At 40.1% G+C, this 21,756-nt stretch overlaps 1 protein-coding gene across 1 annotated transcript in view; it reads left to right on the top strand.

Annotated features, from left to right (window-relative positions):
* Positions 1-3,534: 3,534 nt before the first annotated feature.
* The window catches only part of Nfxl1 (nuclear transcription factor, X-box binding like 1), a 39,196-nt gene continuing 20,974 nt past the window's right edge, over positions 3,535-21,756 (top strand). The window contains 11 exon segments of the mRNA XM_059275967.1: positions 3,535-3,654; positions 3,978-4,217; positions 6,934-7,116; positions 11,457-11,566; positions 13,845-13,975; positions 15,649-15,827; positions 16,046-16,207; positions 16,304-16,404; positions 16,963-17,077; positions 18,200-18,324; positions 18,947-19,069. Of these exon segments, the coding sequence (XP_059131950.1) occupies positions 3,980-4,217; positions 6,934-7,116; positions 11,457-11,566; positions 13,845-13,975; positions 15,649-15,827; positions 16,046-16,207; positions 16,304-16,404; positions 16,963-17,077; positions 18,200-18,324; positions 18,947-19,069 (1,467 nt within the window). The 5' untranslated portion in view covers positions 3,535-3,654; positions 3,978-3,979.

The raw sequence follows: 21,756 nt of genomic DNA, 5'->3' as shown, positions 1-21,756 counted from the left end.
CTAGTTGCTGTCAGAGTTCCTGATTGTGCCGAGTCTGCCTGAAGGTCTAGCAACAGTCACTGTCAGAGTTCCTGATCATGCCCAGCCAATGAGGGAGGACCACACAGACTGGCTGCTGGGAGGAGGGTATATAAGGTGTGGGAACCCACAACTGACTCCGTTTCCCAGTTTGAATCTGAAGTCTATTCTGAGTCAATAGAGTTCAAGCTTGCTCGCTCCAGGGCTGTGAGAAAATCCTGATTAGCCCACAGAGTCTCCTTGAAAGGCTGTGAGAAAGTCCTGATTAGCCCACAGGAAGGAACACACTAGCTAGCTAGATGCAGGCTGATGATGTCAGCCAGAGGTACATTGAGATAGAAAAGGAACTGCCTGCTCCTTGACGCAAGGCAGGATAGATAGTGGCTGAATGCCTGCGCTGTGCGTTGTTCTACCTCTGTCCTTCAAGACTGTATATAAGCTGGCTGTGAAATAATCTCGGGACTGTCCGGCATTGACCGCAGACCTCTCAACTCTTTTCTGATTTCTTCATTGTCTCTTCAGTCTGCACGCCTCTACACAGCCACCCAGCTGACTGTCGGCAGACTTGACAATAAGGTCTTCCCTGTTATTGAATAAATGAGTTCGTTATTTTCCTTAAACAGACTCTCGTTGTCTGTGTTGTTGATGCCTTGCCTTCTGCCTTCTCACCCCCTCCCCTGAGGGAGCCGTTAGGATCCAAGCCACACTTGACAGGTTAGATGAATGTTCGAAACAAAATTAAATATGATGAATTTTTGGTATATTTTTGATATGAAATTCTTTAAACAGTAAAATGTTGTTTTGTTAAAATTATTTTATTTTCATAAAGTTCACATTTCAAGTACTTTGAGACATCATAATTCTGAGTATTACTAAGTACAGCAAGTTGTTTCCTAAAACTTTAGGAAAACATGCATTTTAAGCTGGTCAGAAAAATCAACCTGGTTACTTAATGTTTCTAATTATTCTCTGCCCCATCTATGGATGAACTGGTTTTTTTTTTTTTCCTGAATGGTAAATTTGCATTGCATATTGCAGTATTTGAATGAGAATGGCCCCCACAGACTCATATATATGAATGCTTAGTCACCAGGGAGTGCAAATTCAAAGAATTAGAGGATTAGGTGGTGTGGCCTTGTTAGAATAGATGTGGCCTTGTTGGAGGAAGTGTATCACTGTGAGTGGGCTCTGAGGTTTCGGAAGCCATGCCAGCCTCAGGCTACATCTCTCTCAGCCTCTCTGCCTAGAGATGAGGATGTAGCTCTCAGCTACTGCTCCAGTGCCTGCCTGCATGCTGCCATGCTCCTTGCCGTGACGATAATGAACTAAACCCCTGAAACTGTAAGCAAGCCCTCAATTAAATGCTTTCTCTTATAAGAGTTGCCTTGGTATCTCTTCACAGCAACAATAAGAACATATTTATCTTTTATTTCTTTCATAACACTTTCTTCCCTGCCCCTGGTTTCATTGGGCTGCGTTGGAATGTGAAAGGATATTGATATAATGCATATAGTGTCTTTATCATTGTAGCAAATGGGACTAGAAAACACCTAGTGGGTTAAGTTTAATATAAAGAACTTTAAAATTCTGGTAAAGGAATGATCATACAGAAGTTGCTTTGCTTTCTTGTTTTATTGTGGTGCTGGTGGTCTATCAGTCTGAGGCCTCCTGCAAACTGGGGAGGTACTCTACCACTGAGTTGTAACGCATCTCCAGGTGCTGTATGTTGTATTAGAAGGATGAAGGAGACTACCAAGGAAAACACAAAGTGTCCCTTTCCAACACTGGAATTCAGATCTTATCAGAAAGGGTATAGTTCCGCACAAGGGAGAGCAGAGGAGGTGGGTGGTCTGTCCTTTATGGAGCCAATCTACAGAGCAAGCAGGAAGAAAGCGTTTGGAGTGCCCACAAGAGCAGATGACAGCAGGTGATGGAGTGGGAGCGTTGTGTGGGACCTTAGAACGGGGTGGACAGTGCCTGATCTGCAGCAGATCCGGTACCAAGCACACAGTCAGAAACATCGGTAGTAAAGTGAGTTGTGGATCAAGGTGTGAACATGAACAGAAGGGCTTACGGTCAGTTTCTGTGTTAAAGGAAAGGTATTGTCAGGCCACCAGAGTTGCAAGGTGAGTGATCTGCTGCTGTGCAGCACCCACAAATAACACCAGGAACTCACTTAATGCCTGAAATGTCTCTCTAGTGCCATCTCCTGAGAAAGCCTAAAGGGTACTCAGGATGTTTAAAGGAGTCAGGATCATAGAATTGTGAAGAGAGGCAATACGTTCATAACTGGAAGTGTTTAAAGATGTATACGGAAAAGATAAATACATTTGAAGAGTTCAGTATAGATCCTCTGACAAAACCAATCAAAATAAGGAAATATGTCAGTATTTCAATTAAATTGCATTGTCAAATGGCTGGACAACAAGCATATTAAGGTATATTATTTCTCTAGACTTATTTTGGAGTAGTTTTAAAAATAGAGGAATAATGCACATCTAAATGGTGCAAATCACAAATACATAATTGGTGAGTTATTATGTCTGTACATGCCTGTGAAACTACTCCTCTTATCAGTACAGAACATTTCCACACCCAAGATAACTAATCTTTACAGATGAAGTCTTAATTCACCAGAAGGGAGCACTAATGCTGCCTTCTCACACTTGTTCAATAAGTTCATAAAAAATGGAACTACAACTAATGTAATAGACTTTAATATGTACTTTTAAATATATCCTTGTGATTAATCTCGATAAATCAAATATGAAAAATTTAAATATGTATATACATATATGTAAGTGCAGCATATATGTGTAAATATTTTGTGCACTACCGGCCACATTAAATGGCGTCTATTAGATGTTTATAATAAATGCTGGGGAACTAAGTTGGAGAGTAACTTAACGATTGTATAATCCCAAATATCAGCCAAATTTCTGTAATCTATACATGTTATTGTATACTCAGTACAGTCTACAGATTAGCTCTTGGCTCTGTTATTTTGTCTCTTCATGAAACATACTTGAGGGAGCAGTCTTGAAGGTAAAATAAGACGTCTCCAGGGGAAAGCTCGTTAAACTGTAAAAGACGGTAATAACAGGGGTTGGATTTCTTTGGGAGTTCAGAAGGGAGCTTTCTCAACTCAAGCCACTCCTACAATGCTCCAGTAGCTTTCCTGACCTAGTTTCCCACGGCGACACAGTAGTTTCTTGCCGGATGAGAATCTTCCCGCTACCTCCAAGTAGCAAGACTATAGCGAAAGCAACTTTAGGTCAACGGAGCCCTCTCAGACTGAATCCTGACACCCCGCGGACTTCCGGAGAGCATTTGCTAACGGACGGGTTAAGAGCATGCTCCTGGCACGCTCACCAGTGAAGGTGTGCGCGTTTCCACGAGCCCCAGAGCACGCCGGGAAATGTAGTTCCCAAAGACTGGGAAGAACCCCGCGGGCGCATGCGCGCTAACAATTCCTTCCCCGCTTCCGGATGAGGAAGCGGCGGCCGGCGCTGCCACGCATTCTGCGGTCCGCGGGCGGAGGCTTCTGGGAGTTGTAGTCGCCGGCGGTGGGCGCCGTCGGTAAGGAGACGTAGCTTTCGGCGTGGTCCACCCCAGCAGTTGGTTCCCGGCCGCAGGGTCAGTCGTCGCTTCCCTGCCCACCGCACTTCTCCGGAGGCTGAGGAGGGTTTCCCGTGGCCGCGCTTTCTGTCCCGGGTGGGGAGGTCCTTCTGGCTCCGCGGTTCATTTCTTTCCCTAGCCCTCGCCTCCCTCCTCGCCCGTCCGCTCCAGCCCGGGTTTGGCGGGGGCTCGCCCTCGGGAGACACAGGGCCGCGACCTCCCCAGACCCAGGCTCCGTGTCGCGGGGTCCGTCTGCACCCAGCCCCGACCTCGCCGTTCCTCCGCAGCCACCCGCAGCCTCGGACCCCGTCTCACGCTCCCTCTTTCTCTCTCCTCTGCAGGGATGGACGCTTCCTGGCGCCAGGTGGTCGCTGGCCGCGGCCGAGCCCGAGGACGGGCCGCCGCGGTCCCCTCCTCGGGAAATGGAGTCCCTCTGGGTGGCGCAGGAGGAGGGCGAGTCAAAAGGTTCGGGGGCGCGGTGCCCTCGGGCCCCAGCCCCGGTGAAGCCGCGACCCTGGCCGCCGCAGGTCGCAGGCAGCGATCGGCGGCAGGCGAAGCCATGCAGACCCCGGGGGCCAGCGGTGAGGACGGCTCGGGTCCCCGTCCCTACCCAGCTCCCCAGGCACTTTCCAGCTTAGTGGTGGCTGCCAGAGCCCTCGTCGTCTCGTTCACTTTATAACTGCTCAGGGAGTTTAAGTACCGGGACTTATCTTCATTTCAATGGTATTGCCTGTGTTTTTCCTCTGGCCAGACTCTTCCAATCACTACTTTTTACCCGCCTGAATCCCCAGACCTTAAGTTTTAAATTGTGTCCAGCTGATCTGGTTGGTTTGGTTAACGCAGTGCTTGTTTACCAGTAAGTTGATCGCCGGTGTTTGTTTTTCTTTTAAAATCTAAAACGTTTAACTTGTTGTTGTAAAGTAAGATCTGTGCCTTGGTATCTTTGTGGACGGTAACAGCAAGCTAGGCTAAGGTCTCAGAATCCAATTTACATACGAATTGGGCACTCCATTCTACATTAACTCTGCTAGAGAGACTAGTTGATAGCCGTCTTTACCAGGCTACCTGACTTTTCTGACTAATTGCTTTAGACCCTCTAAGCGCTGTTTGTTGGCGGTGTTTTTCACTGATACCTGTTCATACATTTCGTGTCTTTCCTCGGATGTATCTAGTGTTGCCACCATGGAATTAGTAATAGCCTTGGCCCAAACAAGATCTTGATGTAGTGGAGTGTTGAGAGCACTCACCTGGAACTGTGCATGGAAAAAAAAAAATGGAATGATCCCTGAAATCATTTTGTGTTTGGAATGTACTTTTCAGAAGAATTTTTGTAATTTTTTTTTTTAAAATTTTATTTCTGAGATCATTATAATTGCATCATTTCTCCCTTCCCTTGAGGAACAAAATCGAGCCTCTGAGTGGGGTTTCTCTTAGGGTAACTTGAAAGTTAGTGTTGATTTTCCTTGCCGTTGGCCAGTTTATCAAAGAGGTGAAGTGTACAGTCTGGAGAGCTGTGAGCAGAGTGATAAGCTTGCTTGGATTTTGTGGTAGCAGGAAAGGAAGCGTTCTTGGTCTGAATAGCTGACATTTGACTGGAAGGAAGAATTGTGTGAGAAGTCTGGCTTGGTCACCTTGTCTGCGACTTCCCTCCGGGCGGTGTTATCCAACTGATGGTAACATACACTTACTGGAGTCGAAGTGTTAAGTGTTTCTGTTATATCTTCCTGATTCATTAATGGCATCCTTATTTTGAGACATCTGTCTTACAGCAGTTACTGCTCATCTTTCTCTTAGTTCTCAAAGATTCCTGAAGTAAGCGCTGTGTACATTTTCTGCCATTTTTACTCGAAACAGTCTGTTTTGATTACTAATCACCGACTAAATTAGCTGCAGTAAGAAAAGGGAAACAATTCCTGAGGGCGCTAAGAGGTGAAATATCATTAAGTACAGATATAACACCAAAAGTGAGATTTGTTTTGATAGTGGCTCATTAGCCTGATGTATGAAGTAAGTTTTTAGGTAGTGATTTAGAATGGTAAATTTAAAAGCCTCTTAATATGAGCACCCACTCAGCTTGGGAGTCTTTTCTTAAAGCACCATTGCTGTCTCTAGAGCGTAGAGCTTATTAGCTGAAGTACAATTCCCAGGATCCTTACTCAAGAAGTTGGAAGTCTCATTGGGAACACGTGCTGGGAAGTTATCTGGCTCTGTTTTGTATTATGTGAAATTAAGTAACAATGGGGAGTACAGAGAGTGCTCTAGCTAGGAGAAGATCCAGCTCAAACACTATTTAACTCCTTTTTCTGGACAATAGTAGAGCAACAATTCAGTCCTATTTAACATTTTTTGGAGTGAAATTGTTAGAAGCATGTTTTTCGTGTTAATGTTTTGTGTGACCACAAAAATGTCAAGTTCACCTTGAAGGCCGGAAGATTTGGAGCTTTAGAAGAAACAGCTCATAAATACAGTAGGTAAACCATGGATGTTATCTGTGCAAAGGCATTGTGGGCTGGACTGTCATTCTGGTGTGCCGCCACTGAGTGTGTTCCCCCATTTCTTAAAAATCGTGATGTATACTGTCTTTTAGTGATTTTTATTTTATTATTTGCTTATTTTTGAGACAGTATCTTGCTATGTAGCTTGGTGGCTGACCTTGAACTCAGGGATCCACCTACTTGGTCTCCTAAGTGCTAGGATAAAAGATGTGCCGTGTGTTGTCACACCTGGCTTCTACAGTTTTTGTTTTTGTTTTTTTTTCTTTTTTTGAGACAGTCTCTGTTTTGTAGCTTTGGCTGTCCTGGAGCTCTCTACATAGACCAGGCTAGCCTCAAACTCAGAGTGATCCACCTGCCTCTGGAGGCACTTGCCACCACACCTGGCTTGTATAGTGTATTTTAACATCTCATTTCCATTTAAATTTTTTGTTGGTATTTCTATTTTGAGACTACTTAGGAGGTGTTCGGCACCATTACTTTACTTTTAGAATTTCTCGTTAGTTTGTTAGTCTCTGTGTCTGTGGCTCTTGGTTGTGTTGGTAGGATTTTTGTAAAGTTAGTGTTTGATTGTGTTGTTTTCTTTGGTTTTGTGGTAAGAAATTGGATTTTTTTCTCTCTCACTGACTGTAAGAAGATAGTCTAAAGGTGGCTTTCAAATGTGTGCATAAACTGATGATACAATAGTCAAATAAACCGGAGCCTCGCTGACCTGGAAAATGAGAGATGGCGTTCTGCATCGTACCATGCTTTGTGAGACACCGATGTGCAGAAATGAAACGTCTTTTTTCGGTTTTTTAAGCAGAGCTGACGTCCCAGAGGAAATTTGAGGAGATCAAGAAGGCTAATCAAGCTGCGGCCAGGAAACTTGTGGAGGAACAGGGCAGCGCCTCCTCTTCCTCCTCCGAAGAGGAAGGGGAGGAGGACTTGGAAGGAAAACGGGGGAAGATCGTCGCTAACACGTTCGTGTCTTACACTACTCATACAGGTATTACTTTACCAATTTTGACCTTCTTGCTAGAAGTGGAAGCACATTTCTGATCTTGCTTAGTTATAGTTTAAATTGCTATACAGAAGAGTTTTCTCATTTTCAGTGTAGACATCTTGTGAAGTTGAGTACGTTTTGCTATTTGAATTATGTGTTGTTAATACTAATCTTTGTATAAAGTAGATTGTATGGCAAGTGCTCTTTACAACCCGAGCTCCCAGGGAAGCGTAGCGGGGTGGTTACTGGCTGTGATTCTCTCAGGCCACAGGACGGTGGGGGGACCCCTTTCAGTGGTCTTCATTTTCTCCTCCCTTTTAATCATGTTAAAGTTGCCTTAAAGTCCATTTTGTTTCTTGGCTTTATTACTGGAGTTTTATATCGTAACATTTGATTTTCATACTGTTTTTTAAAAATGAAATCTTTAAAGGTCTGACATGTATATTCATTATCTGCTGTATGTGTTTGGGTTGTGCTTAAAGTACCCGACCTCCTTTTATTTAATGTGAGAGAGGACCATACTGATACTGATATTAATATAAAGTTATTAAAACAGATTGTTTCAAAGATCAGTATCTATACTGTTAAGCTTTCCTGATTTTTTACTTAGGCCATTAGAAACATTAACATCTCGGGATTTTTATTGATATATTTTGTGCTGTTTATATAGTCGTACATTACACAGGCTTATGTATATCCTCATTTTAGTTCTTTTTTCACTCTAGAATCCTGTTAGAGCTAGAAACATGTTTTCTAGGAACTGACTCTTCATCGGAGAGAATATTCTCTCAGAATGACACAGTTAGTAAATGGCAAAGTTGGCTTCACCCTGATTTGCTCAGCTTTTCAACTTTTACTGGGCTCATTGTATTTTCTGTAAACACGACTCTGAAGTAGGCGAGACAGCCGCTCTTGAACCTGTCTTTTGGGGGAAAAGTCAGTAGACTGGTAGAAAGGACGACTCACAAGGCAGGCTGCTTAGATTTGGGTGTTTCTTGTGTCTGACTAGTGTTTAACGTGTTCCATTGGCTCAGGCCTCTCTGTTCTGTGGAAGGAGTCCAGTGATAGTCAATACCGTGGCGTGGTTGGAACGGAGTAGCACTGCTTGTCAGATACTACGCGCTGTCTACTGAAATGTCTGACATGTTTTGTAAGCTTGAGTATTAGAGGGTTTCTACCAGAGCTGATTTTTTTCTGTCCTTGTCTTTTTAAAAGATTGCTTCCACTTCAAAAGTTCTGTCTTCCTTTAGGTATAGGCCGCCTATTCCACATCAGCTTTCTTCTGTTTGTTACTGGTTTGTTCCTTAGTTACTACACAGTGCTTTACTGAGAACAGGATTGCTAGTGTAACAGGGTCAAGCATAGCAGAGTTTGTATACTAGCTGGAATAAAGATAAGAACATGAGAGTTAGTAAGAGAGTAAGTCCTCCAGTGTGTGTGTCATCCCGCCCCTCCCCGTCCCCCAGTCCATCGTACTCTGGGTGCTTTGTGAGTTACCTGCATGTACTGATGAACCTGCAATGGTTGGTAATCATTCTCTTAAGAAATTTACCACATCTCCTGAGGAATGAAGGAAGTTCAGCTAAAATGTCAAGCCTAGCAAAATGAAAGCTGATGAAAGCAAGTTTAAGGTCAGAGAATGTCTTGCTTCTGGATGACTTCCTAAATAGAAATCTTTAAGTTTTATGGTAAAGAGGACCTCACTTCAACCATTCATTCAAAAAGGCAGGTTTTACCTTTAAATATGGCATATAGTAATATAACACAGCTATTTTTTAGTGTGGGTAGTAAAAAATACTATCATTTGCACGCTTTATGAGTTTTTAGCATAGTTTTTATCTCGTTATTTTTGTATCAAATACATTAATACTTAAATTCTCATTCCTGGGTGTTCTGCACTATGCATGTAATAAATTAAGGGAACCGGAGCAGTTAAGTGTTTTAATAACTGCCAGAGTCCTGAGATGGTCTCCATGCCACACCGGTGAGTTGAACACTAGTACATTACCAAGAAGCCCATTTTTCTAGTCTCAGCCTTTGCTTTTTTGTGATTCTCTTCTCCCGACTATTCTAAAGAGTATGTACGTCATCTTTACCGGGGATACCTCACTTAGAAAAGACGACTTTTCTTGTTTCCTTACCCTAGTAGCACTTCAGCTTCTAACTCTGAAATGCACAAGCACAGGTGGTATATACATGGCACAAATTAAACCACAGTATAATTGTCACCAAAGCCTCCTAGATTTTACTTGGTAAATTTTAAACATATTCAATTTTGAAACAGGGTCTCCTTTGGTAGTGCTGTCTGGTCTAGAACTTGCTGTTTACCCCATGTTTACAGGGGTGTGCGTTCACACCTGTACAGAGGCACCTTAAGGAGAAAATCTTTTGCCTTTCCAGCTGCAGGGAGACTTTTGCAAAGGGCTTTTTATTGTTCTCCAATTTACACCTTTAGCAAGTTACTTTCCATATCTAAAACCTCTTATCTAAGCTCCCTAAAGGGATTTGAGTGCCAAGTGCAAATTCACAGTGCAGGAGTATCATGGTTTTCCTGGATTGTTCCCTAACCAGGTTTGCACCTTTAGAAACCCTCCACAAGATTCATGTAGAAGGTCCTGGGAGACAAAAGGTAGCAATCACAAAAAGCAGATTCAAGTTAGGTGCTAACACTCCGGAATCAAACCAGCTGCAGCTTTGTAGGAATTCTCCCAATGTTTACCTCCTCCTTACTCAGCCTCCACTCTGCGTGACTACTTAACTACCCCCTTTGCTCCCTGCACACTGGCTTTTCTTAGTGCAGGCCTTTACGGCTACCGTTAGCATTTGACAGAAGAGAAAACTAAAAAGCATTGGATAACTTTCCACAGTTCTAACTGCCTTTAACTGGTACTTTCTGCTCATTCCATCCTTAACCTCCTCAAACTCGTGTTTCTTGCCTCTGTGGTCATTTTAGAATATGACGTCCGGTGCCATGCTGTGTCCACTGAGACATGCCAGACAATGAACTTTATTGCTGTAGCCAAATTAATATACAACTTTCAAAGAAATGTTACCTGAATTTCATAGAGATAAACTTAGACTTTAATTTGTAAGACCATACCATCATAGTCTTCAATTTAAATTGTGTGAATTAGCTGTTTAAATTGTATGAATAAAGTGACGAAATTTAAAATGTTAAATATTTTTTTAAGCCAATTAATTGTATTGTAAGCAAAATAAGCATCCTGAATGTAATTATTCTGTTTGAGGATACTTTAGAAACTTAAATGCTAATTTGAAATAAAATGTTCGTCTTTAGTAATTTTGTAGTTTAAGAGTGCTTTGCATTTATTCTTTAGCACCTTAAATGACATTTATGCTTGTGTTACGTAGGACACACTTTTGTTAAGTTCTATGTTTAGTTAGACGGTTCTAGAAAATGAGAACCTAACTAAGATTCTTATTTATTTAGTTCTTTCTGGCAACAAATTTTGGTTTGAACTTGATTATTGCCATGGTGAATTCTGTCCTTACATAAGCATATATTATTGACCTACTTTTCTTGGAAATTGATTCAGTCTATGTTGAATCATTTTGTTTTATTAAAGGCATGTAAGTTCATTTTTCTTACACTAACATGACTTAAGTTCCCTCCCTTTTGATTTCCTTTGTATTTAGAGTGCTGCACTGACATTCTTTTATTAACTTTTTTGGGGTCTTTTTTTTTTTTTTTTTGTTAAAGCACAGGATAGGAATGCAGGATTCACTTAGTCAAACTGAGGTCTCAGACTTCTCATGTATAACACTGAGGTAATAATAGTTTATCCTATGGTGATATTCTTAGTGCTTGGGAAGAAATACTTAGTACTTAAAGGAAATGCAGTCTGGTATTTTTTTCCCTAGAAATGCTTATACTGCTATTTAAGGCAGAGGTAGTGAGCATAGTGTGATGAAACGTGGTGGTTGTGCTGGAGGAACCTCAGCATCTTCATTCACAGACTTTATGATGAGCGTGGTGTGTGCGGGCCCCTCCCTTCAGTGCTTAGCTTTTCAGTTTCCTTATACTTCAGTTTTTGGTACTTGCTTACTTTCCATGTTGGTGGTCTTGCCAGTGGTTCTGCCTCCACCAGATTTGTCAGGGACTTTAAGCAGAAAGCAAGCCAACGAGAGCCGAAGTGCTGTTACTTGGTGGACTTGGCAAACCCCCGTCAGTTCATTGAGTAGTTTCCTCTGTTAAGCTTTGAGGGTTTGTTATTTTCTGCAGTTAGAATTGCTTGGCATTTGTCAGATAATGTGATTGTTAGTGAAGATGTGTTGTTTCCAGATGATGTTTACTGTGATGTTTTCAATTTTTCAATTTTAAGATGGTGATATACATGAACTAGAGCGAACAAAACAGTATGTGAATGAAGCTTTTCAGACAGGGGCTATGACGTGCCTAATTTGTATCGCTTCAGTGAAGAGAAACCAAGCAGTAAGTTCTTGTCTTTATGATATGTGTCTCCCCAAGTATTATATCTCACATTTATATACTTAGCCATCTATTGTACTTTCACTTATGTTGGCTTAAAAATTCGTTTGACAATTTTAATTTGTAATTCTAAAAAATTTAAGGAATTATCTCTAGTAATTTTAGCATTATTGATATCTGTATTTCTATTCAATATAGAACAAGTATTTCTATTGTAGTGCACATGTTGCTTTAGTAAAGTATTTTTAGCATCTATTTAGAAATTTCTACAAACACAGAGTGTTACTATGGGCTGCTATGATCTAACCAGAGCCTAGTGCATGCTAGGCTAGTGATTGACCATTGAGCTACATACTTTCAGTGGGTTTGAAATAAAGATAGGCATAGACTTTGCCTTCGAGGAACTAGAAGTTGATAGTGACACTTAAGGTTTATTAGCTTCTGACAGTGTTGAAAGCATTGTGGGAAGTGGCCAGGGTCATTGGGGACAGAAAGAGTCAGACATAACTGATACTGTTAGAAAGCTCTTGCCTGATGGTGAAGCTATCATAAATTTAAAAGGACACTACTGAAGCAATTAAAGAAAAGTGATGACTGAGCATGACAGACTCAGCTTTAAGACTCCATACTAATCCTTCACTGGTACAGTAGCGTTAAATCAGGTCCAATGAAATGTTTTGGTCATGTAGGGTGAAGCAGAAGTTTAATATACTCGAGTTGGCTAGGACAGTGCAGCAGAGGCAGCCGCCCTCATACTCAGTCACAGCTCCTTAGCTCTCTGTCCTTTCAACTCCTGAGTAGTGCATGTACACGAATGCTTGGTCTCTGTAGGCTGCTTCCCCGTCCCCTATCTTTTTAGGGTTGTTTGTCCATCTTGGGAACTGACTCGGCCAATATACAGGTTAAATGCAGCACTGAGGGGTTCATGTCTCCTGGAAAAACATTCTTCCAGAGAATTGATGAATGTCCCAGTCTCGTTAGCGTGTGTGTTAGAGTTAGAACAGCATGTTCTACAGTTTTTTCTTAAAGGCTTACTGCAGTATTGAACTGCTGTGGCCTTAGTAGTAGTAACTTCTATAAAATACCATTATTTGACATTTCTTCCTCCTTGTCCACTCACTCCTCTAGCTTCCCATTTGAGGCAGGCTTTTGGGGAATCAAAACTAAGGAATTAGCTGTTTCTTTTTATGTAATGCTGCTGTCTGATTTTTTTTCCCCCCGCCCAAATAGCTATAATAAGGAAACCAGAACTATTATGTTAAAATGTTGGTAGATTTAATGATTAATTTGTTAATTTAGTATTACTTTTTTTTTATTTTAAAGATTTTATTTATTTATCATGTATACAGTGAGTGTTCAGCCTGCAGGCCAGAAGAGAGCACCAGATCTCATTGTAGATGGTTGTGAGCCACCATGTGGTTGCTAGGAATTGAACTCAGGACCTCTGGAAGAACAGCCAGTGCTCTTAACCTCTGAGCCATCTCTCCAGCCCCCTAGTATTACTTCTTAAGCCTTAAAAATTTGTTACATGTCTGAATACATGTGTGCCACAGTGAATTTGGAAGTCAGAGGGCAACTTTGTGGGCTTTTTTCTCCTGTATCACTATGTGGGTTCTGGGGATCAAACTCAGGACTCCACACCTTGCACAGCTTAGTGCCTTTAACTGCTGAGCCATCTCACTGGCTCTTTCTTAAGCTTTTATGTTGTTTATGTTGTCACTTTGCTCAGTTTTTTGAATTTTGGGTTAAGTGCTAGACTTAAAGGATTTATATAACAAAACAGGTTATTTATATACACAAGTATTTTGGCTAGGATTCTTTTGTCATATTGTTTATAATTGGGAATAACAGATGTCTAACAATAAGAAATTGATGAAATTATGGTATATAAATATATATGATAAGATATATAGCTGTATTTGACAAGGATAAATGTTTGTATCATGTTTTAAAAAGATGTTATTATCAGTCAGTACCGGTATGTATATGTGAATATATACACACACATACATTATGTGTATATATAAAATTAGACATCATTCAGATTGTTAGCTTTAGTTTTTTTCTTGCTAATTGAATCTGGGTGATTAATATTTTTCTTTCATATGTTATACCCCTAAATACATTTTGTAAATATAGTGTCTTTTATGATATTAGAGTTTGTTTTGTTTTTTTTAGTCTTTAGGTAAGTCTTGAAAAATCTGTGTGATAATCATTTTAAAGCATTGCATAATTAACAAAGAAAAATCATATGTAATGTGTTTCGACACCTTTGTCTTAGGTTTGGAGCTGCTCAGGATGTTTCTGTATATTCCACATGCCTTGTATTCAGAAGTGGGCCAAAGACAGCCAGTTTCTTGTAACTTCTGTGACAGATGATGATTTTGGAAAGAAGGATTATCCTTGGCCATGGTAATTGTTTTTTTTTGGTTCACTGGAGTTTAAGTTGTGAAATAAATGAACATTATAGATCAGAAGTTGTGTGGCTGGAAGGTTCATCTCTTTCAACAAGATGTCAGTTATTTGTAAACATGAGGTGTAGCATTGGTTTTCAGTTTTTACTTTAAAAATCATATGAGTGTGTGTTTATGTGTGTGTGCGTGCACATTGTCTGTCTGTGGGTGTGTGCGTAGTGCTGGTGCTCTGCAGAGGTCAGCATCACCAGTCTCCCTGGAGCTGGAGTACGGCTATTGTGAGCCCCGTGGTACTGATCTATCTGTAAGAGCAGCCAAGCCATCTCTCCATAACTTATTTTTTAAATTTAATTATGAGAGCAAATGTGTTTTGGTTATTCTGAACATTTGTGTGGTGTCTATTTGGAAGTACAGCATGTTCTCATGACAATGAAAATATATTGACTTTTATACAGAACAAATTTAAATGGTGATGCACAAATAGCCTGGTGCAGTACACTGACTATCTCAGTTGTTTGGGAAGAAACAAGGCATAGAGCACCTTTTAGGAATGATTTATGATAATGTCCAAGTGAATTTTTAATAGTTGAAGCCTGTCATTCCTAGTACCCAAATTTACTTTGATGTTGTAATGTATAACTCATTCTGTTTAGCAGAAAATGTGAAATTGTATTTAAACTTTTCCTTGACTTAAGTGGACTTGGAATATGTGTATTTTGTTTTAGAGGTTGACCATTAGGAAATTCTCAGAGCTGGAGAGATGGCTAGTATTTAAGAGTACTTACTGCTCTCTCAAAGACCTCAGATTCCGTTCCCAGAACCCATGGGGTGGTCACAACTGTCTGCAGCTCCAGCCCCAGGACATCTGACAGCCCCTTTGGGCCTTTGTGGGCTCTAGGCATGTCTGTGCTCCGTGTGTGCGTGCAGGCAAAATAGTCAAAAAAAAAAAGACACACCTTTAAAAAGACTAGGAAAGTCTTTGCTTACATTCAAGTTTTTGTTTGTTTGTTTGTTTTTTAAAGACAGGGTTTCTCTGTGTAGCTTTGGCTGTCTCGGAACTGGATCTGTAGACCAGGCTGGACTCTACCTGGCTTTTTTTCTCTCTTAATTCTAAGATTTTGTTGTTTCTTCTTGCAATATTTAGCTTATGTATAACATAATTGCTTTTTATTTTTCTTTTGATAATATATTTTATTTATTTATGGACCATATCACCAAACTTTACGAAAGCTGAGCCTTGTATAAATCTGGCTAAATATTGCAAAAATGTAGTTTGGTTAAAAATCTTGGCTAGTAGAAAGCTGATGTTGCTTTCTCTTTGTGGCTGTACTTTGGATATCTGTTTTTAATGCGTAGCACCTAACTACATGTGGCTATGTCAGGTTTTAGAAGTATAAATACGAAACAAAGGTGATTCTTGCCAAGTTGTATGCATAGCTGTATCTCATGTGCCATATTTGGCTGTTGGTTCTTGTATTGGACAATGTGAATATAAAAAAGTTCCATATTGAGAAAGTTATATTGTGGAGAATTTTAGTAAGATTTTATTTTTTTACCTAACCAAGACATTAGGAAAGTATATTCTTGTTACTGTTGTCTCTTACATTGCTTTTAATGATGGAATTAATATTTCATTTTTTTTTGCCCCCCTAATATTTCCTTTTTTTATAGTCCAAAATGTAGATTTGAATACAAAAGATCAGAAACACCTAGTAGATATTATTGCTACTGTGGGAAAGTAGAAGATCCACCTTTAGATCCGTGGCTTGTACCTCATTCCTGTGGCCAAGTATGTGAGAGAGAATTTAAACCTCCTTGTGGCCATAAATGTTTACTACTTTGCCATCCAGGTGAGTTTCATAGTGTAATCGTCGTCGTTGTTTTTGCCTGGTTGTTTCTTCTTAATGTTGAAGCAAATAAAATTATCCAAGTTGAATTGAAGTTTGCTGTGAAAAGGGATTATTCTTTAAAGTATCAATGAGGAAAATGGTAGAGACTTCTGGAAAACGTAAAACTTAGAAGTTTTGGTTACTGACTTAATCATCCCACCCTCTTTGTTGCATTCCAGGTCCCTGCCCTCCTTGTCCAAAGATGGTCACAACTACTTGTTACTGTGCGAAAGCAGAGCCGACCGCCCGCAGGTGCAGTGCCAAGCAGTGGTCCTGTCAGCTGCCGTGTGGGCGCAAGCTGCTCTGTGGGCATCATAAGTGTGAAAATCCTTGTCATGCAGGTAAAGGACCACACGTGAGAAACGGACCTTAAACAGAGTCAGAGCTGTCTTCGTGGCTTTTAGTATTTGTGTGCTAATTTATGATTGTAATTTTAGGAAACTGCCAGCCTTGTCCAAGAGTTAGTAGACAAAAATGTGTGTGTGGCAAAAGAGAAGCAGAAAGAAGTTGTGCGAGCCCAGTGTGGCACTGTGATCAAGTAAGTGTTGGTGCTCTCTGGGGGTTGTTAAAGAGTGTGCAAACGGAGGACTGGGGAGAGCACAGGTGCTTGTTAGAGCAGTCAGGTGAGCCAGAGGTAAGGAGGAACAACAGATACCGCTGTTTTCAGGGTAATACCTTAATGGCTGGAGGGAAAGTCGTCTTCTGTCTCTAAGTTAGTTGCTGAATTGTTAATTCAGTGTACTGTTTTACCTCTTACCTTTGTCCTTTGCTCTTCCGTTTCTTTCGTTCTCTTGAGATAATGCCATTGAAGAGTGAATTGTTTTTGTGGGTTGCTTTTCCTAGGACTGGAACGGATTTAGTACTGGTTAGAAGTCTGGTGGATGGTCATACAAAGCTGAGGATACATCTGTCCTTTCTTACATGTTTATGCTACGCTCTTTGGGACACTGGGAATAAGTAGACATGTAAATGTACACACATACACGTATGTGACACCTGTGTTAGACATAGGGCATAAAGTTTGAGTACAAGTGGGTTATATTTTATACTGCCTTTTTGTGTAGTTTTAATCTCTTGATGAGTGCTTTTATTTTAGGTGTGTGGAAAGACACTGCCATGTGGTAATCATACATGTGAGCAAGTTTGTCATGTTGGTGCTTGTGGAGAGTGTCCTCGCTCCGGGAAGAGGTCCTGTCCATGTCAGAAATCAAGTAAGACTTGTTTTGAAAGAAATGAGCTATTGAGCTATGAGAAGACATGGAAGAAATGTTAATTTAAATTACCAAACAAATAAGCTAATTTGAAAAAGATGTGTCCCGTAGGAATCTAACTACATGACTTTCTGGAAAAGGGAAATCGTGACAGATCAGGGGTTAGGGAGAAGGAAGGCTAACTAGCTGGGGCCTAGAAGGTTGAGGGTGCTGGAACTCCTCTGTGAGATGTTATGTACCAGTCACTGTTCTGTCCATATCCATAAAATAACCAGACACCTGAGAGTTTTGAGTGATTGTGACGCATCATCCTAAGGTCATTAGTTAGTAACATCCCATCTCTTGGTGGACGTTTGTAACGAAGGAGCCTGTGCTCTTGTTGTCTCTGGGTATAAGCTTCCTTTGGGAACTTAGTGTAGGGGTTCGAGAGCAGTTGAGTAACCTTTCTTGACTCTTCTGCAGTAGGAGTCATTTGTAAGATTCTTTTAACTACTTATCAAAATGTAATTGTTAAGGTGAGTTTTATAGTGTTTGTGTTTTTTTCCATCCTGTGAGATTGAACAAATTTAAAAAGAAAATTCTGCATATGTGGAAATCCCTCAACATTTTATGTCCTCATACTCATTTTCCTAGCTAACAATTTCTGAAGTAGTTTGCTCATAAAAGTGCTTGTTGATGGTAACTTTTGTGTCAAATTTCTTCATAAGAAATGTAAGCTTGCCAGGTGTGATGGTGCACACCTTTAATCCTAGCATGTGGGAGGCAGAGGCAAGTGGATCTCTGTGTTCAAGGCCAGCCTGGTCTACATGCTGAGTTCTAGGACAGCTGGGGCTATGTAATAGAGAGGCTTTCTCTCAAAAAAAGAAAAGAAAGAAAAATAAACTTGCCAGTGTTGGCAGTAGTTGGGAGGTATAGGCAGAAGAATTGTGACTTTAGGTTTAGCTTTGCAGAAACATTAGGAATTATGTTTATTAAAGTTAATTTTTTTCTAGAATTATGTGGTTATAAAAGTTTTATAGTTCAAAAGGGCTGTCACTCTTCAGGAACTAAAGAACAAGGATCTTTGTTAGTGATTCCCTAATGAGGTATCTTATTTAATGGTGACATTTTATCTGCTTTCAGAGTTTTCTTTGCCTTGTACAGAAGATGTACCAACTTGTGGGGACAGCTGTGACAAAGTGCTCGAGTGTGGAATCCATAGATGCTCACAGCGCTGCCACCGAGGGCCTTGTGAAACATGCAGACAAGTTAGTTGTGTTCCATACACTTGCTTTCACGAGCTCTGCATCAGAATATGCCCGAAGAAACTGTTGTTGTGTGTTTTATTACTTTCATTCACATCTATGTCATTGTGCAGTCTAATATTCATAGTATTAATCAAGAAATTTACAATATTCTCATTTGTATAGTTCAGTGTGGGGCTGACTGCTGCCAGAAGTTATTTAGAGCTCTGATGAGTTCAGCCTAGTTGCAATGGAAACAGACACGTATACATTTGAGACTTTAAACTTACTCTGTACATTGTTTGATTTCAGCCATACTACTCCATTAATCAGCTAGGTTACCAAACACTCCACTAGACGAGATGGAGATGTTACGGTTGGAACCACCTGTAAATTGTCATTTAATTGGTGTTTGTTAGTTTTACTGTTTGATATCAGGTTTCTACTAAATTTCATAATTAATTCATATGAGGTCCAATTTGGAATAAAGCAAAACAAGTATTTTAGGAGACTGTTTTAGTTTAGTTAGTTTTTAATTCAAATTTGTTTTTAAGATTTTCATGCTTTTAGCAATTGCAGAAATTGAGGTGTGGAGAAAAACGTGAACATTAGTCCGTTTAACGATGCTTCTTGGTGCTTGGCCTAGGAAGTGGAAAAGCAGTGTCGCTGTGGGAAGCATACAAAGCGAATGCCATGTCACAAACCTTATCTTTGTGAGACTAAGTGTGTGAAAATGCGGGACTGTCAGAAGCATCAGTGTAGGAGAAAGGTATGTGTGATAAACTTGCGAAACTGATTTAAAAACGGTTGACTTTTTCCTTTTGGGCATGTGATAAGCACTGTTTTCATTTGTTTCTCAAGTATTCGGGCACATTCTTTGTTTTCTATATCAAATAATAGTAAACAGTGAATATTCTAGGGTAACAGTTTTTTTTTTTTTTTTTTTTTTTTTTCTTTCAAGACAGGGTTTCTCTGTGTAGCTTTAGAACCTGTCCTGGAACTCACTTTGTAGACCAGGCTGACCTCGAACTCACAGAGTGCTGGGATTAAAGGCGTACACCACCACTGCCTGGCTGAAACAGTTGTTTTTATTAGTGGGAAATCAAGCCAGTTTTTGAATGTGGTGGCACAGATGGGTCCATCACTCAGGAGTCTGAGGCAGAAGGATCTTGAGTTTGAGGACAGCCTGGGGTAATATACATAGCATGACTTTGTCCACTTGCCTCACACACTAATTCTCAGCTTGGATTTTGGGCTGTTTCCTTTCCTGACTGAAGAAGTCTTTAGCCGTGTTAGAGTGCTGGTATTTTGGTGGTTGACGCCTAACAAAGGATAGGTGTGTCTTAGGGTTGCTACTGCTGTGAAGAGACACCTTGACCATAGTTTTTACTGTAGAACTCCAGTGTTACAGTTTTTCCCCTGAACTTAAGAATGTTGTCTCCTAGCTTGCTTTTTCCTAACAAGAGGATGTGACTTATTTTCTCTTAGCTTTGAAGCTCTCTTGCATTCTTATGTTCACTCTCTTGCTTGCTGATGGTTTTCAAGGTTTTTCTTTATATTATCAGTTTTTAGTGATTGTTTTCTGATGTTCCTTAGCATAGGGTTTTTCATGTTTCTTTAGCGTGGTTTTCATTGAACTAGCTTCTGGGGTTGAAAGTGTATCATTCTTATCATATTTATAGAAGTTTACATTTTTTTTCCTGTTGTCCCATTTTCCTCAGAGTTCTTCATGACATGTATGCTCCTTGAAGTCCCTCAGCTCAAAATGCTCTGGGTTTTAGTTTTTCGTGTTTCTTTATAGTGTACTGGACAGCTCAACAGCTTCACTGGTTGCTTCTGCACTTTCTGATCTTTCTCTCATCCTGTGTGATTTTGTTTTAGGTATGTATTTCATCTTTAGGAGTCGATGAGACTTTGGTGTAGCTTGCGTATTCCTGCTTCACATGCTCGCTCTTTAGTATCTGTGGGTGCCTTTTTCAGTGACCTTGTCTTCTGGGTATATCAGTTCTCATTGCTGGGTCTTTTGATTGATTTCTCGCTTACTCTTTTTTTATTATATTTTCTTCTTGTCCTGTTAAGGAAAATTTCTATTGCTCTTTAGATGTTGTAGACATTTTTACATGCTTTTTTGCCTTTAGGTATTTTTCTGTTTTGCTCTCTCTCTTTTTTTCTCCCTTAAAATGCTTTTGAAGGGTTGGTCTGGAACATATAAGTTACTTAGAAATCCATGGTTCTTTATAGGTCTCATACTGTTTGTCTGGGGCTGCTATGGTCTCTGTAGTAATGTAGTAACTCTTAGTATTCTGCTTGATGCCTGTGTGTCAGAAAGTTCTTCCACACTGACCAGGAGCACAAGCTATTCCTGGCCCTGTGACCTCCAGAAATTGTTTTGTTTTCTGTCTTTAGTGCTTTTTCAGGTTTTGAAGTTATTCTCATGTTTTCAGACAAAGACTCATAAGGATCTGTTCTGGAGTTTCCCAGAGATTTCTTGATGCTATTACTTTCTCACTGTAAGTTGTGTTGTACTGGCCTACATGAACTGTGAACTCCAGATTCTGCTTGTGATCAGTCTTACAGCCTAGAGGTCTCCAGGTCTAGACTAATGTCACTGTGGGGCTCACCTTTTGGGCCTTCCTTCTCAGGGATTGTTGTCTTGGGCTGCCCAATTGACCTCTAAAGTCTATAACTTCCAGCCTATGTAGGGTTTTCTAGATGTTTGGACACAGAGAGTAATTATGATTTTATTACTTTATCATGCATAGAAATGCCAGTTAGCTTATTCAAGTCCTGGACCATATAACCCTTTCACCACTGCTACTAAGTAATAGACACATTGTTACTCAGAAATGTTTGTTTGATTGAATGAGAAGTTTTGACTAATTCATTGCTTTTCATTGATAATGTATTTTTGAGTACCGAAACTTGTTCTTAAGTTTACAGCCCTAAGTTTCTTTAAGACGATCATAGCCTGTGTTTCCTTTTAAAAATCTGGGTATGAGAAAAGTCATGGAAAGAGTTAAATTGACAGTATTGATTCTAAGTAGTTGCCTGAAATTCATAGTGAAAACTTCAGATAAGTAATATTCGTATTTCTCCGAGATTAGAAATGGAGGAAGTGACAGGTTAAGGAGTGTACCTTTGTACTTTTCTTAGTTATTGTCCTGTGCTTTGAAAATAACAGACAGCTTAACATTCAGCCAATTTTATTTTAATTTAAAGTTAGACTGGATTTGATCAAATTCTTGGGTTAGTGTAATTTTTTGCATAGAAAAGTAAGTAAAATTTTGTGATCATAGAATAATCATTATAAAATATCAGAATAATTAAGAGGCAGGGAAATTTAGATTGGTTTTAAGTTCTTAGTATAGTGTATTATTATTTACTAGAATAATGTTGATACTCTTGAATAATTTTATCCTTAGAGTGAAAAGAAACTTTTTGCTTTCTAAAAATTCT

Source organism: Peromyscus eremicus, chromosome 10, assembly GCF_949786415.1.
Source record: "Peromyscus eremicus chromosome 10, PerEre_H2_v1, whole genome shotgun sequence".
Classification (NCBI taxonomy): domain Eukaryota; kingdom Metazoa; phylum Chordata; class Mammalia; order Rodentia; family Cricetidae; genus Peromyscus; species Peromyscus eremicus.
The sequence above is the reverse complement of the archived record's forward strand: the minus strand, read 5'-3'. Positions and strand labels throughout refer to the sequence as shown.